The sequence below is a fragment of the Phodopus roborovskii genome, unplaced genomic scaffold (assembly GCF_943737965.1).
Source record: "Phodopus roborovskii unplaced genomic scaffold, PHOROB, whole genome shotgun sequence".
NCBI lineage: Eukaryota > Metazoa > Chordata > Mammalia > Rodentia > Cricetidae > Phodopus > Phodopus roborovskii.
Genome location: NW_026126588.1, coordinates 17,390,229 through 17,410,294, shown reverse-complemented (window position 1 = coordinate 17,410,294; position 20,066 = coordinate 17,390,229). Strand labels below are relative to the sequence as shown.

The 20,066-nt window shown below is 42.5% G+C and overlaps 1 protein-coding gene across 1 annotated transcript in view; it reads left to right on the top strand.

Annotated features, from left to right (window-relative positions):
- Positions 1–20,066, top strand: part of Prim2 (DNA primase subunit 2) — a 141,896-nt gene that overhangs the window by 76,135 nt on the left and 45,695 nt on the right. Inside the window, exon 8 of the mRNA XM_051204451.1 lies at positions 7,725–7,792. Coding sequence (XP_051060408.1) covers positions 7,725–7,792 — 68 coding nt within the window. The remainder of the gene's footprint in view (positions 1–7,724; positions 7,793–20,066) is intronic.

Here is a 20,066-nt window from a genome sequence, read left to right as displayed (position 1 = left end):
CAAGCAGAGTACCCTGCATGAAAGAGTTGCCAGTGTAGTGGGAACTTAGACTGCATATTTGAACAAGATAGGTTCAGCAGGCCTAAAGGAACCATTGACTACACTTCTTAGAAAAGATGAATGACATGTGTTATGAAGGCCACTGCTTTCTGGGAAGCCTTTGAGACAATTACCGTAAGTCTGTAGAGACAGTTGGCATCTCTAGTGCATGGGCTATGAGCTGTGTGATTATTTAGGAAGCTTTATGAGCAACTTCTATCTAATGCAATTTAGCTTAATATTCATGCTTGAGGAACAGTTTAGCTCTGCAAAACCCAGGAAGGGCATTTGCATTTCTTTTACTATGAAGTAAGAAATAACTTAGTATGGTTTAGGTCCTTTTAAAAAGGCAGGTGATGAATGAAAATATAATAATAAATTTTAGTTGCTTTAGTTATTGTTTCACAAATTTATTACATGAGTTAACTACAGAGACTTATGTGGTTTGTAATATCTTTGAATATAAAGATATTTTGGGGTGAAACAAGTGTTAGGCTTATCACTTAGTCATTGTGATAATTACAATACCCAGAGCCAGAGTCATCTCGGCCAACTCTCCATCCCGAGTGTGTCATCAGGGGCTTCTTTGGCAGGGACTGTAGAGAGTGAAAATATAATGCTATGTTTTAGGTAAAAGTATACACGACAGTAGGTCTGCAAAGTTACAGTGGTGCCACCGTTTCCAGCCAGAGACGTTCCGGAAGCAATGCAGAAGTTCTGTTTGTTTAAAGATTGTGGAAGTAGACCGAAGGGAGGTGGTTGTTTTTGGTTTGCTTTCCTGGGGATTGAACCCAGGGCCTTGCAGATGCCGGCAAGTATCCTACCGCTGAGACAGAGGTGATTGAGCCATTAGAGGGTCAGGGACTTTTGGGGGACCGGTTTGCGACACTACTCTTTTGGGGAGTGTCCTCCATGTGGCAAAAGAATGATGGTTACTTGTGTGATTCTGTCCTTACTCCATAGGAAAGTATCTTAGGCCACTAAAAAGTGGACAGGTCAGCCTCTTGGTTGTAGATGGGAAGAATGGAACTCATTTGCTAGATTCTTCTTTTTCTTGAGAAGTCTGTTTGTGAGACCAGTTGTGGGACTTAGCAGTTGAGTACCAAGCCCCGGTGAGTGCCAGGCCCTGGGCTTCATCCTCAACTAGGAAGAAAAGAGGCCGGGGAAGGAGGCAGGAAGAGAGCATCTAGGTTCCCCAGGAAGTTCAGAAACTGCTTGGAGTAGCTTGAGAACTTTGAGCCTAAATTTTGAAGTTACTCTCAAAGTTCAGTTTTATTGGGGAAAAGTGATTGACACATGTGTGCCCTCTCCATGTATCTCTACCAACTTTTCCTTCCTACTCAGACACTTGTTTTATGTTTTACAATAAATGATAGCGCCATGCTGAGGAACTCAGGGTGGCCCTGGGACCCATTTTCTTCTCACACTAGGGCCCATGATTAAACTGAGAGCTGGAATGTCTGTCTGCTTGTGTGGGCGTTAGGCTTGCTCCCCTCATTCTCAGCCAGTAGAATGGAAATACCCTGTTACCTCTGCACTGCTTACTATTCCCTGGAAGTTAAACTGCGTGCTATGTTCAGCACTCAGATGGAATCTGTTTTGCTCAGCAAAAGGTCATTTGCTGGTTTTGTTGCCTTCATATTGGAAATCCCATTGGTGGCCAGCAGGTCAGGAAATTTCCACGTGCTGCCACAGACTGATAAGCCACCTGTGGCGTGCTGATCCATGAGATTTGCAAGCACAGCGAAAGCCAGTAAATTCTGTGGGCGTTCGAGTACTAGGTGTTATGACTAGCAAGGAGCAGTCTGACCTGCCAGGGGAGGATGATGGGATAGGAGAACAAACCTGGCTGCAGAAGAAAAGTAGAAATAGAACATGCAAGTTCACAGTAATTGGAATCCAATCCTGTTATAAGAGAATGTTCTTTAGAAGGACACAGGATCCTCTGTTGTTAAAATCAATGAAGTTAAGAGAGCAGCTGCTTGTAAAAGTTAATTTTCTTTGACATCTGCTTTGGTCCCAGTAATAAAAACAATAGCTCCGTTGAACAGCCTGTCTTTTCTAACCCTGCATCTTCCTTGTTACTGTGAGATGTTTGGGAAACTGTTGCTGGAAATGAACAACGAATCATTTTGTCTTTTAAGATCAATGTAAACATAATCTATGCGTCTTTAATATAGTGGAAAACATGTTTAGTTGGTACTCTTAGGAAGTAACAGGATGCACAGGGCCATTCCAGAGCTGTGAATTAAAGAGCATGTGACGATATCTTGATAAGTATTTTCGATTTTCTTTACTTAAAAATTTAAATTAGATTCTTTTTATCATTTGTAATGACACATAAACGCCTCTGTCCTGTTTTGGTGATACAGAATACTGTTCTGCTTGTTTGAATAGACAATGTTACATGATAGACAGTACTGGACTTTGCATCTTTGGGTTTGTGTCTGGGTTCTCTTGTGATAGCAGATATTTTCATCTCTCTGGGTTATATAAGGAAGCAGAAGTGACTGGTGGAGGGTGAGAACACCAGAGAATAAAACCGAGCAATATTTCCAAGTGAGCTACGTTTTCTTGTCATTTTTATGTGTTTTAATTTAAGCAGTGCTAGGTGAGCGGCTCGGAGAGGAGGGATTTATTATTTTACAATGAACTGCCTTGTTCTTCATTTTCAACAGATTGAACCCCCTTTGGCTTTAAAGTGCCCGTTGTCTCCTTAAGACCCATTTACTGGATTCGGCCATGTGTTTGTCCCCCTGGCTTATTCATGTTCCCTCTGTGCATGCCTATCTTCTGAAAGTTGTGAAAAATGGGTTCTTCTCACAGGCTCCTTACGAGCCCCTTGAGAAAAGAGGTTCTTTATTTTCATGAGTATGGGAGTGCCTGCAAGTCTGGAATTGCCCCTCATGCATGCCTGATACCCTCAGAGGCTAGAAGAGGGTGTCGGGGACCTTGGTACCGGAGTTACAGACAGCTGTGAGCTTCCATGTGGGTGCTGGGGACCAAACCTGGGTCATTCTAAGTGCTGCAAAGTATTAACTGGCTGACACCAAAACCCCTTTACCAGCAGTGCCGAGCTCCAGTGCTGTAGGTCAAGTGCTTTACTGCAAATGTTTTCTACAAAGTAGAATTCACTTATTCAGAATCGCCCCCCCCCCCCACAGAGTAGTGGAGGTGCTGGTTGTCATCTAGCACATCTAATTGCTTTAATTTGTTTTATAAACTTTTAAATCTATTGGAGCAAAAAAATTCATTTCTTTTATTATTTTGTTTCAACTAAGGATAGTATTTATCTTATCTCCCATTCCGTATCCAGAGCTGGTCTTAGTAATCAATCAGTACTTTTCCTGTATATGGTTGGAGAGGATGGGACTCAGGACATACTACTCCAAAACATGGTACATTGGATTTGGGGAAAAGGATTGAGGAAGGTAACTCACCATTTCCTTGCCTATTCTCCCCTGAAGCAGGCCATGCAATTCTCATTAAGCTCCCCACCCCCCCACTTCCCTAGAGAAGAGACTCAGCGACTCAGCGAAAACTCTGTAAGCATGGGTGTCACTAAGCCCCTCCCCCAGTCATTTCCGTTAGATTGCTTCTTCCCCTCCAGTTAAACTTCTGAACAACTATCCATGAACACACACATCTTTGATTCTTAATTTCTGAATCCTCTCACTTTATATAGAACTTACATTGAAGATAAATGCACCCTTTTCTCTCTTTAATGTGTCATTGTTAGAGCGATCTGAGTGACAGTTGTAAACTAGTCTCACATCCCGGCTCCATCTCTGGGTTGGGGAAATCAGGCCTGCCCTGACCTCTATGTTGCTTGCTTGTAATCTGGCGAGATTTACATCTAAGTCTTTAGCCCCAGAGCCTTCACTGGACTACAGGTCCATACTATATTTGGTTGTCATGCCAGATACTTTTAAATACTTATTTTTATGTTTATGACTATTTTGCCTGTGTGTGTGTGTGCGCGCGCGTGTGCACATACACATGTGCACTCATGCATCACATACATGTAGTGCCTATGGAGGCCAGAACTGGTGTTACATAGGGTTGTGAGCCACCAGGTGGGTGCTGGGAACTGAACCTGGGTCCTAGGCAAAGAGCAACCTCTGTTCTTAAATGCTGACTCATCTCTTTAGCCCCATGTATGCATGCATGTATGCATGCATGTATGCATGCATGTATGTATGTATGTGTGTATGTGTGTGTGTATATATGTGTGTGTGTAATTTTTTTTTTTTTAACATCTGATCTCACCTCTTACTGTGTTTGATGGGTTGATGTTTTGAGGCAGACTGTCATGTATGCCAGGCTGACCTTAAACTCCTCATCTTCCGGTATCAACCTCCCAAGTTCTGTGATTAAGCGTGGGCCACCAGGCCAGCTCTAAAAGGCAGTATACCCGCAGTTTTATCATTGCCAGTAACCCGGTCGCCTATCTGCCTGCTTTCCTGGTACCCTCCTTGGCCTTTAGTCACAGAACTCCGTGGTGCACATTTGCTTCACATCGCTCACGCCTTTATTTCTAGCACAGCTGTCTTAGCCATAGTGTAGCTGCTCGTCTTCAGTCCCTGTGGGTACTATGCTCTTAATTGCTCTCCTTGCTGCAGTGCAAGCTTGCTCTCCTCAGTTCTCTCACTACTGGAAAAACAACCCGTTCTCCATTGCCTAAATATTTCAGGCACAGATGTGTGCAGAACAGGATGACAGAGAGCCATGCACTCACCTCCAGGAGTCACCCGAAGTTAATAGACTGTCGTAGCGTCAGATGTTCTTAGGACTGAGGAAAGGGAGAGAATGTCACTCGGAAAATATGAACTTCTGTAGTTATTTGTTCCCTTCCCGTCTCCCAGAAAAATATAAAATTGTTTTCCCCACACAAAAGAATTTAAAAACCTGCTATTGAGTTAACAACTTAATTCTAAAAGTTACGCTGTTTGTTCTGACCAACTTCTATGTTTAGCTATATAGAACAGATTATATCTAAGTGGAAGGTACACTTGTAAGGATCAGGCATGACGCTGGCCTGCCCCTGTCACCTGGCAGAATGCACTCAGGCAGTGCTCTGGTCAGCCCAGGGTTCCATGAGTACTAGTCTGCAGGCAGGTGCAAAGGACCCTTTAAAAGTCAGACCCCGCCCACTTACACTCTCTTTTGCTCTAATCTGCTTTCAATTGGCCACCAGCTACCCCCCTTCTCCTCTCCCCATCTCTCCTCTCTCTCCTCCCCGGCCTTCTTCTCTCCCCATCTCTCCCCTTCTCTCCCTCCCCTCTCTCTCTCTTCCTCTCTCTCCCCCCTCTCTCTGCTGCTCCTTCGTCTACTTCTGTCTCAGCCAGCAACTGCGACTTTTGCAGTTACCTGCCTGCTTCTCCAGCAGTGTCCAGCCACTCAGGCCACAGCCTGGTGGGAATTCTGTTCCCGCAGGCACCCGCTCTGTTGTTGCAGGTAAAGGTAGCTTTAGCTAAATCTCTATCGTTCCTTTTATAAATAAGACTCGAGCTTCAACGACTGGGGTGAAACCTGCTAGCTCTAGCAGTTGGGTGGTAAATAGATAAACTTCTCTCCTTGCTGACATCTCCCAAAAGACCTGTCCCCCTGCTCCACTGAAACAAAAGAAGTTATACCGCTCAAAATCCCTCCATACTCCTTCCGGTGCATCTCTCTATCTCTTTCAGATGCCCTCTGATCACTTTCGGTCAACTAGTTGCTAACTCAGCCTGCTGACCTAAGGTTAATCTTCTTTAATTAATGCAAATGCAACCTGGGGGTTCACAGTGGGATTCAGTATCCCCCAACAATGGTTCTATATGAATCCCAAATTATAGCCACTTCAAGGGGACGATTCATATAGAACATATTTCTGTGTTTTCTATTAAAAAAAAAACACCCAAATTTGTAAATGGAATTTATTAGATTGCTATTTACTTTAACTTGTAGAGGAAATGCTTAAAATATCTACTAATAAACATCTTGGTCTGATAGTTTATTGCTTTCTGGGAAGGCTAACTGTCAATTAGTTTTGATTTAGATTTAATTTTTGTGAAAGCAGGGATTTGAAAAGCTTTACCTATCAAGTGCAGATAGAGATATACTTTTTTTTTTTTTTTAAATCAGTTAATAGAGTTGCAAGTTCTTGTCATATATTCTGTAGTTAGCTCTCCGTTATGCATCTGTTAGTTATTATTGCTAGGGCTGTGGCACCCTCATGGTGGAATGGAGGAAAGAAGCCAGTGTAGTAGTTTAGACGTTTGAAGAGTGTCCATGAAGCTAGCAGTCCCTTAATGACAGCCACCATAGTCACTTTATTTCAGTATATCGGCCTACTGCTTTAAAACAGTTTGGGGATACGTTCATTACCATGCCTCCTTACCCCTTAATTAGGAAGCATGCTACAGACTCTGACAAGTGCTTGAGAAAATCCAGCCTGTCTGCTCTGTCCCTAGAAAATTTGCTTTTAAAATATCTGGATATGTTATAAGTATTTTTATAGACTAGCTTTGGATCTTAGACATGGCCTCTCTTTAACTATGAAGGTGGCATTTTGTAGAGGCATTTGACATTAACCGTGCCATGATAGAATGTGCTTTATAAAGTTTGATAACTTTTCTGGTGATGACGTACTAGACAAAATTTTTCATGGACACTAAAAATCTTTTTGTGTTAAAATTGCAGCATATTATTGTATATTGTATCACAGTATTATATTTTAAATCAATAACTTTGGTTATTGATGTATGTGAAACTCAGAATGCCTGCTCTTCATTATTAGACATTATTTATTTAATTAATTGCTGTTGCGTACAGTGTTTTGATTTTTTTTAGACCTATTCTGCCCAACTCTAAAACTTACTTTAGAATATTTTAACATTTTGAATTATAGCTCTATTTTCATTTATGTAGTATAAAAAGTTGGTTTGATAAATTGTTTTCTGTTTTCAGGAACTCTTAACCTGAAAACATGAGCACCAAAGGATGTCTTGTAATCTTTTACTTTTCCTAAGATTCCCTTTTGTAAATTCTCACATGATTGGCCTTCAGTCTGGTCTCCTAGATTAATCTGAGGTCATACTTACAGTGTTAAATACTTTTAGCTGGTTTTGAGTCTTAGAGGTTGTTCTTGGTCTCTTACAGAATTGTGGTTGTTAAAATTAAGGAAATTATGAGGGAGAGTGTGTGTGTAATCCAATCTCCTGATTGCTTAGCCATAAGTGCAAGTCCCTCTCCTTAATGCCATTATCATCTTAGTTCATACTGTAAAATTAGGTTTTATACATCTTAACATTTAGGACTCTGTCCAGTTTTCTTTCCAGAGATAATGTGTTTGTGAGTAGAGGCTTTTGCACAAACTCAGATGGACAGGGCTCTATGCTTACTTCCGTTTTTCTTCATTCAGAGTTCAGTCACTTATTCTGTGTCCTCAATATGCTGTAGTTAGCTTTGTTTTGTTCTCTAAGGCAGGCTGTCTCTGAGTAGTAAAGGCTGGCCTTGAGCTCTCCATCCTCCTGCCTCAGCCTTCTGAGTGCTGGAAATACGTAGTTATTTAATTGTGAATGAGTAGTAACGCCTTGATTGAAGAGCAAGTGTCCCTTATGCTTGTGTCCTGCTGCCTGGTTATCACCCAGCTCTCCTGTTTCTCAGAGTGTGGCCGTTACTGACCCTTTTCTCTGTTTCAGCTAACAGCCAGGTCCTTGCCTGCGGTACAGTCAGATGAACGGCTCCAGCCCCTGCTCACCCACCTCAGGTAATAGACGGCGAAGCCTTGCCACACTTTTCAAAGCCTATTGCGTTAGTTTCTATTTGCTTGAGTTGCTGTTGATCAACTGGAGTACTTGCTATCCTTGACTCAAGAATGCTGAGCAAGTTCCTTTCATTCAACAAAAATCTATAAGCTGTTTGCTACATTTAAATCGGGTTCAGTGGAGGTGACCAACTTAATGTAAAATATAAAATTAATGTGATTTTTTTTTAACTTGAGTACAAAGCCAAGGTATACTTTTATTTTGAATTGATGAGGTTTCTAAATATAAGAATAGCATAGCTTCAGTATTTATAAAAGAAACAAAATATAGGCAAAGGAAAGTCTTATCATTACTATTCAAAATAATATTTCTTCCTTTTATGCTTTTTAAAAACTCAGCATTGAAACTTTATTAGATTTACTTTTTCACATTTATCACAAACACGAGACTTGTCTCTTTATTGAAATCATTCTAAAAGCATCACTTTTGCGTTAAAATTTTCTTTTACAGTTGTAGTATATTTATCACTGTATTGAAGATACTTAGGCCATGTCTAGATCTTCTGTCTGCAGTAATGTTATTGAAACTATGCACAGGAGATAGTTAATGACATCCATGCTGGTTAAGCCATTTATAAGTGTATGAGCCCTATTAGTAGTCAGAATAGGAGTGGGGTCATGCCTCCAAAATGTGTCTTGGTGCCCAGGCTCAGGGTACAGTGTTTTTAAAGATAAACCCTACAGTACGGCGGTGCTCAAGGTGTGGTCATATCAGTGAGGGGGTTGGAGTGGCCTAGCAGCATCCATTTTCTTGCAAAGCTTAGCCATATTTTCCGCACACTTCATGCCAATTATTTTTGATTTGTGCTTTGTCTTAGTTATTTTATATTTAGGCTTGCACAGGTTTCAGTTATTTTGGTTAATACATGTGAACCATGGCCAGGGTCACAGACATTCTGGAAGGTATTGCCAACATATATGTGGTTGTTGAGGGGCAAAGCTTTGAGAAGTGTCCAGGCTTAGTCATTTCCTCTCATGTAAACTTTTGCCTTTATCTGTGTTTTAGGTTATTTCATTAGAATAGTCTTTCAGAAGCAGGATTACTTTGTCACACTGTATGAACGAACCGCTTTAAATATCTCAGAATATATATGTTTCTCTTCAAAATGTTATTCTACTTACATTCCTATACTGTATATGACTACCCAGGCCAACTCTGAACAAGGCACATCAGCCGCGAAGCTGTTGTAGGATAACTTAGTTAAAAAGATGCTACTGTGGCCACATGCATCTCAGTTCTCATGAAGAGTTGCTTTTAGATGTCTTATTATCCATTTCTGTTTTAGGGTGAGATTAACAGTCTGTATTCTTTGCTCAATTATGTATAGCATCTCCCGACTTTATTTGATCTCGGGTACTTAAAGTATAAAAGATTGTAACTCTGTTATATTTGACCCAACCAGTTCTCTTTCAATTTTTATTTAGCCTACTTACATTTATAAGACTCATGTCGTCAACGAGCATATTGTTTCTCTTTAGGATTTCTACTTTTTAAGTTTTTAAAGGTTTATTTATTGTATTTTAATTATGAGTAATTTTATGAGTAGTTTGTATTTCTATGTGTATTTGCACCGTGTTCTTGCAGCGTGTGTGGTTAGAGAGGTGGTCAGACATCCCAGAACTGGAGTTACCTGGGTTGTTTGCCTCTGTGTCAGTGTCAGAACTGAATGAGGCCTGGGCCTGGGCAGAAGTAGCCGTGTGTGTGCGTGTGCGTGCGTGTGTGTGTGTGTGGGGGGGGTATTACCCACCGAGCCTCCCCTCTCCACAGCTTTCCCTTCCCCTTCGTCACTTGCAAATTTTGCATTCTGGTGTCTTTTGGTTTTCATTCTTTGCTGTCCCCCTCCTTTCCTTTTCTCTCTGGGTCAGTAACTTTCAGTTTTTCCTGTAGTTGATTCTGGGGCGCGGGAGGGATATGGGGTGTGATTAGGAGCAGTGTTTCAGGTGCCCAGAAGCATGCATCTTGTCCACATTTGCTTCATGTCCTGGAGCTGTGATCATGGGTCAAGAAACCTAGACCTCAGGGGGGAGTGTGCTGGTAGTCTCCCTTCTCAGACCCTTCTAAACCGTTTGATTTCATCTTCAAAGTGTCTCTCTCTTTTAGCTCACTAGCTTGTGCTCCCGTGCTCCTTAACTCTTGCTTGCCCTCTCTGATGTAGTCCACATCACTGCCGGGGGTGATTGTGCTCTTGGCCTTAGTTCTTCTGTCTACCTGCCTGCCTGCCCCCACCCTGCCCCATTCCCTCCCGCGTGAAGCCCAGCTTGGTGCTGCTCCGGATGCTCTGATGGTGAGAACTGTAACTCAGGGAATGGTCGCTTGTTCTTCAGTTCAGGTGTCACGGTCTCCGGTCATGTACTTCCCTCTTAGCCTGACCCAGATGCCTGCTGGTGGGTAGTTTCTTTATCCTAGGCTTCCTCCATTACAGGGTTAGATGCTGTTGTTGCCAACTCACTACCCAGTAGCCAGCATAATATCCCACACTTACGCGGTACTAGGTGCTCTGCAGAGTTAAGGATAAGGTGTGCCATTTTATGCTTTCTTTTTTTTTCTTCCAAATGAACTTTTTATATCTTGTAAGTTAATTTGCTCTAGAATTTTGCTGGTTCAAAATATAAGTCGAAGAGGTTGACTCTTAGCTCCAGCGAATACTTGATGCTATGCAATCATGATAGATTCTCCTTCTCCTATCTCAACATGGTAATTTTCACCTAGAATTTAGATTAACTACTGGCATCTCCCTGGGTCCTTGAAACTTGAACAGACTGTACATTCGTTTAGGGCTTTTATTCTCTGTGGAGTTCATTCATGACTGGTTGCTAGGCAACCGGGGCTGGATGTTGCTTTTTTATTGTTATTAAACCAAATGGCTTCTCATTTTATTACTGTGTCAGAGACATCTGTAGGTAGGGTGGCAGCTGGTGTGCATAGCTTGGCACTTCCTGTTCTACAAAGTAATCTTACGAAATGTGTGCCTTTCAAGCATATTGGATTGTCTTTTGGCTGTCAAGAAGGATAATTTTCTTTTATCTTCCTTTTTTTTTAAAGGTCAAAGTGGCAAAGAAGTAGGCTGAGGGTATAGCTCAGTTTGTAGAGTACTTTTATAGTGAGCATGAAACCCGGGGGTTGACTCCTCTAGCATGACATCAACAGGGTATGGCGGCACATGACCTTTCGAGATAGAGCCAGGGGGTTCAGGACCTCAGGTCATTCTCCACTGTATAGTGAGCTGAAGGCAGGTCTAGGATGCAGGAAACTAAAGTGAAAAAGAAAAAAAAAAAAAAAAGATGAGAACGATGATCACTTGATTTAAGAGATTTCTAATGGCAGTCTTGTTAGGAAAAAATAAATTATCATTGATTTGCATGAACTTTATAATTTAGGTGTGACCTAGAGGAGACAGACTTTAGAAGGTATTATTGATGTCATTATTTATTCTAACTTTGGTGCCTCTAATGATCAAAGATGAAAGATGAATAGCATTTGAATAGCATTTTAATTAAATTGTCAATACATCTCATTTGGGAGATTATTTGGTTACCTGTAAAAGTTGAAGGAACAATATAGAGGAATTGCTAGACTATTTTACAGCATGTAGCCACTCAGAATTTGTGTAACACTTTGCCAACCTGATAATCTAGACCGTGTCTTGTGTGTGTGTGTGTGTGTGTGTGTGTGTGTGTGTGATTGAAGATGTAATATATCCCCATTTTTCATTGAATTCGGGTCTCTTATTAAAAGTTAAACACAGAAAAGCTTTTGCCTCAGGACTCTGTGGAAGTAAGTTTATTTTTACTCATTAGTAGCATTTATTATTTACTGAATGCGCATTATGATGTATATCCATGCAAGTAAGGCACAGTTTGCTATGGGAGAATTCACAGGTTTGGCTTCGTCCCAGAGCCAGGCACATTAGTGGGTCACAAAACTTGCTAAGCTTTTTATTGTAACTGGGTACCAAGACACACAGCTTCATTAATTAACCCATTTCCTCATGTGGTAATTTCCTTAAACGATGGTATCAAGGCTCACTTGCTTCTCAGTATTTGTTCTTTCTAGCTCAGTAGTGTCTCAAATTGGCTGCCCAGATTGGAGGACACCTTAATCCCACTTGTAGAATGCTGTCTTGAACAAGAGAAGGAGACTACGGTTGCTGTTTGTTGAATTAATAATTTCAGGCAGTTTAGGCTTGAAGTGGTTGTAAGACATGTGTAAAGAATGTATATAGTGAATAGCTAGACACAGGCCTACAGCGTGAGAGTGATCTTCATGTGGGAAATGTTTGCTGGTCACTATTGGTGATTGTTACAGTTGGCAAAGTGGCCCAGCTAACTGAGGAAGAGAGAGAGGGAGAGAGGAGAGGAAATGACTCATAGAGTCTGCAGCTTGCTGGTGTTTGACCTCTGGGGCAGCTGTGGGGATGAGTTAGAAGAGAAACCAGTACAAATGCCAGGCAGAGATTTCCCGAGTACCTGGAGTACGCTGGGAGGGTGTGGTTTCAACGGCAGTGGTTCTCAATCTGTGGGTCGCAACCCCTCCTAAATACCCTACATAACAGACCTTTACATTGTGACTCACAACAACAGCAGCAGATTACAGTTGTGAATAGCTGAGAACCCATGGGCTGAAGGTTAGTGTAGAGCCCTGTCCCACTGCTGGGAAGTTGCAAGTATTCAGGGCCGACTGAACTCGGCCCCAGAAATTAGCCACAGTGTTACAACAGAAATTAGCCACAGTGTTACAATAATGGTACAGCTGGGAATCGAAGTCCTACCAGGGAACAAGAAAGAAAGGAGGCTGCAGAGACAGGGCATCCACACCCCTTTAGCTAGGGCTTCCTTCTAAGGGCAGGGAAGGAAGGAGGGCGGCGTTTGTAGGCTTCTTGGTTGAGTAGAGTTTTCCTGTTAAGACTGCAGAGGGAGACACATGTACAGGGTGGGAGAAAAGGACTGTGGGAGCTAGAGGGAGATAGCCAGAGGAGGAAGGCTGGCGAGGGCACAGAGGGAATAGATCCAGGGCTCAGATTGCTCGGCATTTGCACAGTACTTTTTGAGATAGTATGTCAATTCCTGTTCTGAGGAGCCCCTGGGAAGGGAAGGTGGACATCATTGTTTCTGTCTTTAGAAGTTGGCAGAACTTAGAGAAGGTGCTCTTTATGACGCTTTAGTTTCTTCAAAACTAAACCACCTCTCTCCTCAGAAGAGGTGATGTTCCCCTGTATCCCAAGGGTTTGGGAGATTGAGGCAAGGGGATGACTTGAACCATGCAGTCAACACAGCACGGCCTGTTTTGAAAACAGTGAAAAGGGTGATGAATGAATATTTCATAAAAGATGTAACGTTTTATTTACCTGTTTCAAAGGTTTATTTATTATGCATGCAGTGTTCTGCCTGCATGTTTGCCTGCAGGCCAGAAGAGGGCACCAGAGCTCATTATATATGGTTGTGAGCCACCATGTAGTTGCTGGGAATTGAACTCAGGACCACTGGAAGAGCAGAGCCAGTGCTCTTAACTTCTGAGTCGTCTTTCCAGCCCCACCATTTTTTGTTACTAGGAAAACTCTTCAGTTAGGAAAATAAAACTTTTGACTTGCTGAGAAGCCAAACAGAATAACCAAAGAAACAACAACCCCTCCTCCCAAATTCAAGGATTGGGGGAGAATTTATGTGAATAACTTCTGTTTTCCTTAAACCATGCTTCATCAGCTCCACCATTAATGAACTGACTTTCCTTCAAGTTCATCGCCACCCCCGTGGTTCTGCGTTGCATTTTCTAGGCGTGGTTGTTTGGCGTACTTGTTGGGGAAAATTATCCTAAGCGGTGTGGCTTTTGTTTATGCTGCATTTGTTTAACTCTGCGAAGCTGTGATCGTTTGCTTTCCTAAAACAGCTGATGGTCTAATAAAGAACTGAACAGCCAATAGCGAGGCAGGATTGAGGGTAGGCGGGGCTGGCAGGGAGAGTGAGGGAGAGGAAGGGGAGTGAGGAAGAGGAGGAGCAGCAGAAGGAGAGGAGGGGTCAGGGGTCAGCCACGCAGCCATCCACTGAGTAAGAGTAAGAGTTACAGAAGTAAGAGAACAGGAAAAGCCCAGACGCAAAAGGTAGATGGGCTAATTTAAGAAAAGTTGGCAAGAAACAAGCCATGTTTAGTTAGACCAGATGCTCCTAAGTGAGAATACGCCTCTGTGAGTGATTTATTTAGGAGCTGAATGGAGGGCCCCTCAAAAAAGGCCAAAAAGCCAAAAGAGAGAAAAAAAAAATGTCAACAATATGTCCTTGGTTTACTTTTTAACTGTTTGAAGATGTTTGGTATGTTCCCATGAATCTAGGTGTGTTCATTGTAAATTGAGAATCTTTTACTCCTCTAACCCCAGTAGCCCATGGGATAGTATTTGTAAAGTAGCATGAGTTTTTAAGACTACATTTATTTGCTTATTCATGTATGTGGCTAAAACAACTTGCAAGAGCTGGCTCTCTCCTTCTAGATATGGCCCCAAGGATCACACTCAAGTTAAAGATGGTGTCAAGCACCTTTACCCGCTGACCCACCCCACCGGCCCCTCAGGCTAGCATGGGTGTATAATAACAAGGACTATTTCTACTTACCATATCACTTAGAATTTAAAGTATGAAAGCATGAGGTTAGAGAGAACTTTATAGCAGTTCTATATAATCATAATTTGCGCGAGAGATTTTATCCCCTTAAATATACTGCGGTGCCTCTCCATGACGTGCATGCATGTTCTCCTGTGTCCCTCCACTTTAACACAGGGAATGTGTGTGTGGGGGGGTGGGGGGGTGGGGAGCAGGCCGTTCCCAGTCACACTGACTCCCTGCAGTGTGTTTCTCCTACACCCTTCCACTTTAAGACAAGTGGGGGGGGGCGCGGTGTTAGCAAGCGCTCTAGCGGTTATTCTTATCTATCATCTTTAATTGAAGAGTAAATAATTTTAAAACTGTGTTTGCTACACTGCTTCTAATTTTATCATCCTATTTCAGTTCAAGAATGAATTAGAACTTACAGATAATGCAGCATAGCAGAGAGCTGTGCTATGTGCAAAGGATTGACTTTTAATGCATCCTATGCTCCTAAGATAGTTACACTGATCTTTTGAACAGCATTTGAAGTAACGAAGGCATCTTCCGCACAATGCCTTGCTATTGTGTAGGATTCCTGTTCCCACCGCAGTACATTTGCTCAATATGCGCATGTCTCCACATGTCTCTGTTTACTGCTTTAAAGAATGCGGTGTCACTGATCTTATGCCAGACAGGCAGCCTCTTAAGAAGGATTTTTTCTAGCAGGCGTAGTGAGAAACTGAAGTGTTTCCTCTTCGAGTACACTCTCATTTTCAAATCAGAACACTGTGTTGGTATTGATGTGTCGGCTGTGGCAAAAATGGAAGCAAATGCTAGGAAGTGGTTTAGTAGGCGGGGCTTACATCAGTCAGAGTCTGAAGTGGAGACCTCGTTAGTGTGATGCACACAAGCATCAGTTGCTTGTTGGCTCCGCCCTGTCACCTGCTCCCAGGCGCTGGCGCTACTGTGAACTGTTTATTTTCTTTTCTTCGCGCATCAGCACAAGCATTTCGTTCATTGATTATTGCATAGGTCTGTGTAACAAATTAATGAGATTGTTATAGTATAAGGTTATTCAGGGTCAGTGTAAGGAATTAATAAGTTAGAATGTATACTTTTCCATTTACAACCTTAGAATTATATTTTTCGTATGTATAGCAATAATGATCATGTGTTTGTAAGAGTATAATTGCTAAAAGTTGACATTTTGTTAGCAGTTGCCCATTGTATTACAGGGACTATAATAGATACTCTGATTGGGTTCAAAGGAGTTACTAGATATGGCCCCTTAACTCTAATATAGTTTCTAGAGGGGGGGAAGCGCAAAATGTATAACCATGTACAGAGAGGAGGGGAAGTGGACGGCATTAGCAGAGGTTCGTGTGTGCACATGTATCACTTTAGGAGGTTAAGGGTTGGAGAGGGCCCAACAGTTAATTGCACCTGCTGCCTGTTACCAGGATGTAAAGCTCTCAGTTGTGCCCCAGCACCATGTCTGTCTGTCTGTCTGTCTGCTTCCTGCCAGGATAGCAGTGCACTAACCCGAAATGTAATGCTTCCTTTTATGAGTGGCCTTGACCATGGCGTCTCTTCACAGTAATAGAACAGTAACTAAGATAGCCACGGTAGCTAGAAGAGCAGTCAGTTTTAGTTAATTATTTAGTTAATTATAGGACGCAGTCTCTATGCGTGTAAAGAATTTGTTCACCTTATTTACCTTTGCTTCCCCATTACTTAAAACAGTGTGAATCTAGTTGATGGACGAATGAATGAGTGACTGAATGAATGATTGAAAACACTTTGAGCTCTAAACTTTTGCCATTCATTCCTTTTTTAAGTCGCTAAATACTGAGTCTGAGTGAGATGGTAGTTGATGCTCTTCTGAGTGTCAAACCCAGAGCCTCATTCATGCCAGGCAAGTACCTGCCCTAGCCCCTGGGATGATAATTAGGGTCCAAGTCACAGAGCTTTATGTCATTTCCAAGGGGATGCTCGGCTCTCTACCGTAGCAGGAGTTCTTTCTATGTTTTTGTGACCTAAGACTGTCCCGCGGACATAGCACTTCCTGTTCCCATGTGACCACAGACGATAAGCACTCTGCGACTTAGTGAGTCTCACAGACTCATATCTAAGTAACAAAGCTGTTAGGAGCTTAATACCTGAAACAGAACCCTTTGACATGATGGAACTCGAGTGACTGACTAACGGAAAGTGTGTTATGTGCTTCTTTGAACTGTGACTTTTAGTAAGAGTCTCATTAGCTGTCTCCACACCTTTTGCCTGACCACCCTGCCCCAGCTAACACCGAACAACCAGAAAAGCCCACACAAGTTCCCCAAACATTGCATCCTTAATACATGTGAACAAACGTGATGGGCTGGTCCTAGAACGCCATGGGCAGTGCACCAGTTTCAGAAACATCTGCGCTCTGGGAGCTGTTTGTAAGGGAATGGAAAGACAACCATTCATTTTATGTGTGAAGTTTTACTGAGACCGGCATGGTTTGGGGATTGACCCAACTGGGGTGTGATGGGGAATGAAGAAATGACAAACACAAGTACAGAAGAGCTAGGATTGGGTGGGCCATGTGCTCTGCTGGGGACCAGCAGTGGCAGTGGGAACTGAACTCCATGCATTTATTATGCGCAGTACACGGGCTGAGTGGTGGGTGGGGTGGGGTGGGGTGGGGTGAGGGGGTTGGCTAATCTACACAGGCTGAGTGGTGGGTGGGGTGGGGTGGGGTGGGGTGAGGGGGTTGGCTAATCTCCATAGGGTCTCTGTAGGGAGCAGTGCCAGGCTTCAGTCATCCAGGAGGAGGAAGCTGCACCTGATGGGTTTTTCACACTGGTTTTAATTAAGGGTCAGCCTTTGGCCAACAACTGTTCTCCAAGCAGGGTGTGCGGCTTTGCCATTTCCCTGAGCCTTATCTAGGGAAGGCTTGGTCACTTCATGGAGCTGAGGCATTGGGGGTCCCTGTGGCCATTTTCATGTTAGCAACATACATTCACTCAGGGCTTCATTCTTCCAGCCTCTTAGTTTTCATTATTGCCCTGGCAGGCACCCTTTCTTTCTTAGTCTTGGGTATCCCGAAGCAGGGCCGAACAGTCCGTCTCAGAGCATCATTCCTTACATACACCAGCAGAGCATCACCAAGAGCAGAAATTCACTGGTGCTATGGCCACGTGGTCGGGGAAGACAGACAAGTAGCAGCTGAACTGGGTGGGGTAGCAGTTACCTGCAGTCTGCATCTCATTCTTATCGTTGTGTCTCTTGCTAACTGCAAGGTGATAGTTTTCTGAGGAGCCCCTTTAAAAATAAAATTGAATAAAATTCATGCTGGTGGAAAAATAATTTATATTCAATTTTGACAGAGTTTTATTGATTGTGTCCTCGTTTGGAATCACTGCCAGGAAAATCACCTGGACTGATACAAGTTAGATACCATTTACTAGGGATTTAGCTGTAAAAACTCATTTCAATTTCAGTGGTGACAGCTGCTCAGTGAGTTTTCTCGAGATGGCCTTCGCAACAGGAAATGGTATGTCCTTACTTTGGCTTACATGATTTCCTACACACCCCACAAATCCACACACAGGGGGAAGTCTGCTTTCTAAAGGTCTGAATAGCTGTGTTTAAGTGATCAGAGCGGTTTATTTTTTTAATATCCAAAGTGGGTAAGACTGCGATTGCAAATTGGATGTATGTGTGCTGTGCAGACACCCTTGTTTCCTCTCCCTGAGACTGTTTTTCCGCCTGTACCATGATGCATGAGACTTTATTTGAAAACATTAGACTGGGTCTTGGGATACTTTTATAGAATGACCCAAGAGATCACAGTTCATTTTGCAAGACGCTTTAACTTACTTTTTAATGGCCCAAATAAATAGGATTCCCTGCTGCACCAATCAGTTTTCATTACTTGTGCTTTCTTTCCTGCTTTCATGTTTTATAGTGGTGTAAGAGTATTAACTCAAAGCCAGGTGCGGGTGGCGCACACCTTTAATCCCAGAGGGAGGCACAGGCTGGCGGATCTTTGAGAATTTGAGGCCAGCCTGGTCTACAGAGTTCAGGACAGCCTCCAAAGCATTACAGAAATACCCTGTCTTGAGACAAAAAGAAGAAAGGAAGGAAGAAGGAAAGAAAGAAAGAAAGAAAACGAAAAATATGCACTCAAGCCTGCCAGATGGAGGGGGTGATGGTGTGACCTCTTTAGGTTCTGACATACTGGGATATGCTTGACAGAGAAAGGCAGCATATTTTTTTATGGGTCTCAGACTCTACCTGTTGAGGAAAGACATTCATGGAGGATGGGAGAGACATCCTTTTTCCTGTTGTTTAGAATCCCATTTACACTGCATGTTTTTCTTATAAATGAAAGTATGGTCAGTGGCAGTTGTATGTTGAGGCAGATCAGGCTATCCCAGCTCACAAGGCACAATATGTTGAAGCTTAGTTTTTCTCCAAAATGCACCTTAGTTGAGCTTAGCTCCAAAGTAATCCCCATTGAAGATTGCGTAAGGCAAACTATGTCTCCTGTGTGTAATACCTAGTTCTCAAGTAGAAGATTTTGGAAACAAACTCCTTTGTAGTAGACCAAAAGACTCTCTGTTTGACCCAGCTGTAGCTCGTGTTATGCCCATGACTGTCAGGAATTTTAGTCTGGTAAGCCGCAGTGATGGCAAGCTAGTTGACTGTCCTGTAGGTATGCCTGCCTAGCCGTCCAAAGGACCATGGGACTGTCTCTTGTCACTGTGTACACGTACAGCAGTGCTGTTAGTAAAAACACAATGGGAATTACATGCATAATTTTATATTACACACACAAAGATAATTTTTAATGACATCTTCATACCCAAAATATGATTTTAATGTGCATTTGAAATCAGTGAATACATAATAATTGTTATTAAACATCTTAACTGAGAATAAGGCAACTTAAGTGCTTAGCAGTCATTGTCCTATGGTTCCTAGCTGCTGCAGACATTGAGAAAAAAAATTTTTTTTTAATGTCTGAGGTGAGTAAAACTGATTGCATGATGTTGAATTCCATTTAAATCTTCTGCACACAAAATACCCTCAAAAAAAAAAAAAAACCCAAAAAACTAAAGCTTTCATATATCAAACATCAAAGGACATCTCGAGTTTCTACCTCAAGGCTAAATATTTCTGATTAAGTATTAAAAAAAGAAGATGAAAAATCACTCTCTAGTATTTACTGGAAGAGATTAGTAAATGCTAAGGATAGAAAAACGAAACAGTAGATGGAATGGTAAGAGATACCTTTATGAAGGCAGATGTAGGAGGATCTCTGTGAGTTCAAAGACAGCATGGTCTACCCTGTAAGATCCAGGCCAGCCAGCGCTTTTAACAACTAAAGAAAACAACCAAAGCATGTTTAGGTCGAGTACATTGAGGCCTTGGTGAAGATGAAGGTTGCAGTAGGATGAAAGGTACAGTGATGAAGTCTAGAAATCTCCTCTATCTTCATGGCAGCCTTTGGTGGCGCTACGAGGACTCCATTTTTAGTCCCTGTCTGTAACGGATGAAACCTGTGACGACAAGATTCCCAGCCCTGCTCCTCCCCTTGTGCCTGAGCCTCCAGGACTGTCCGGGCAAACCAGGCTGGCTGCGGCACACAGGAGAA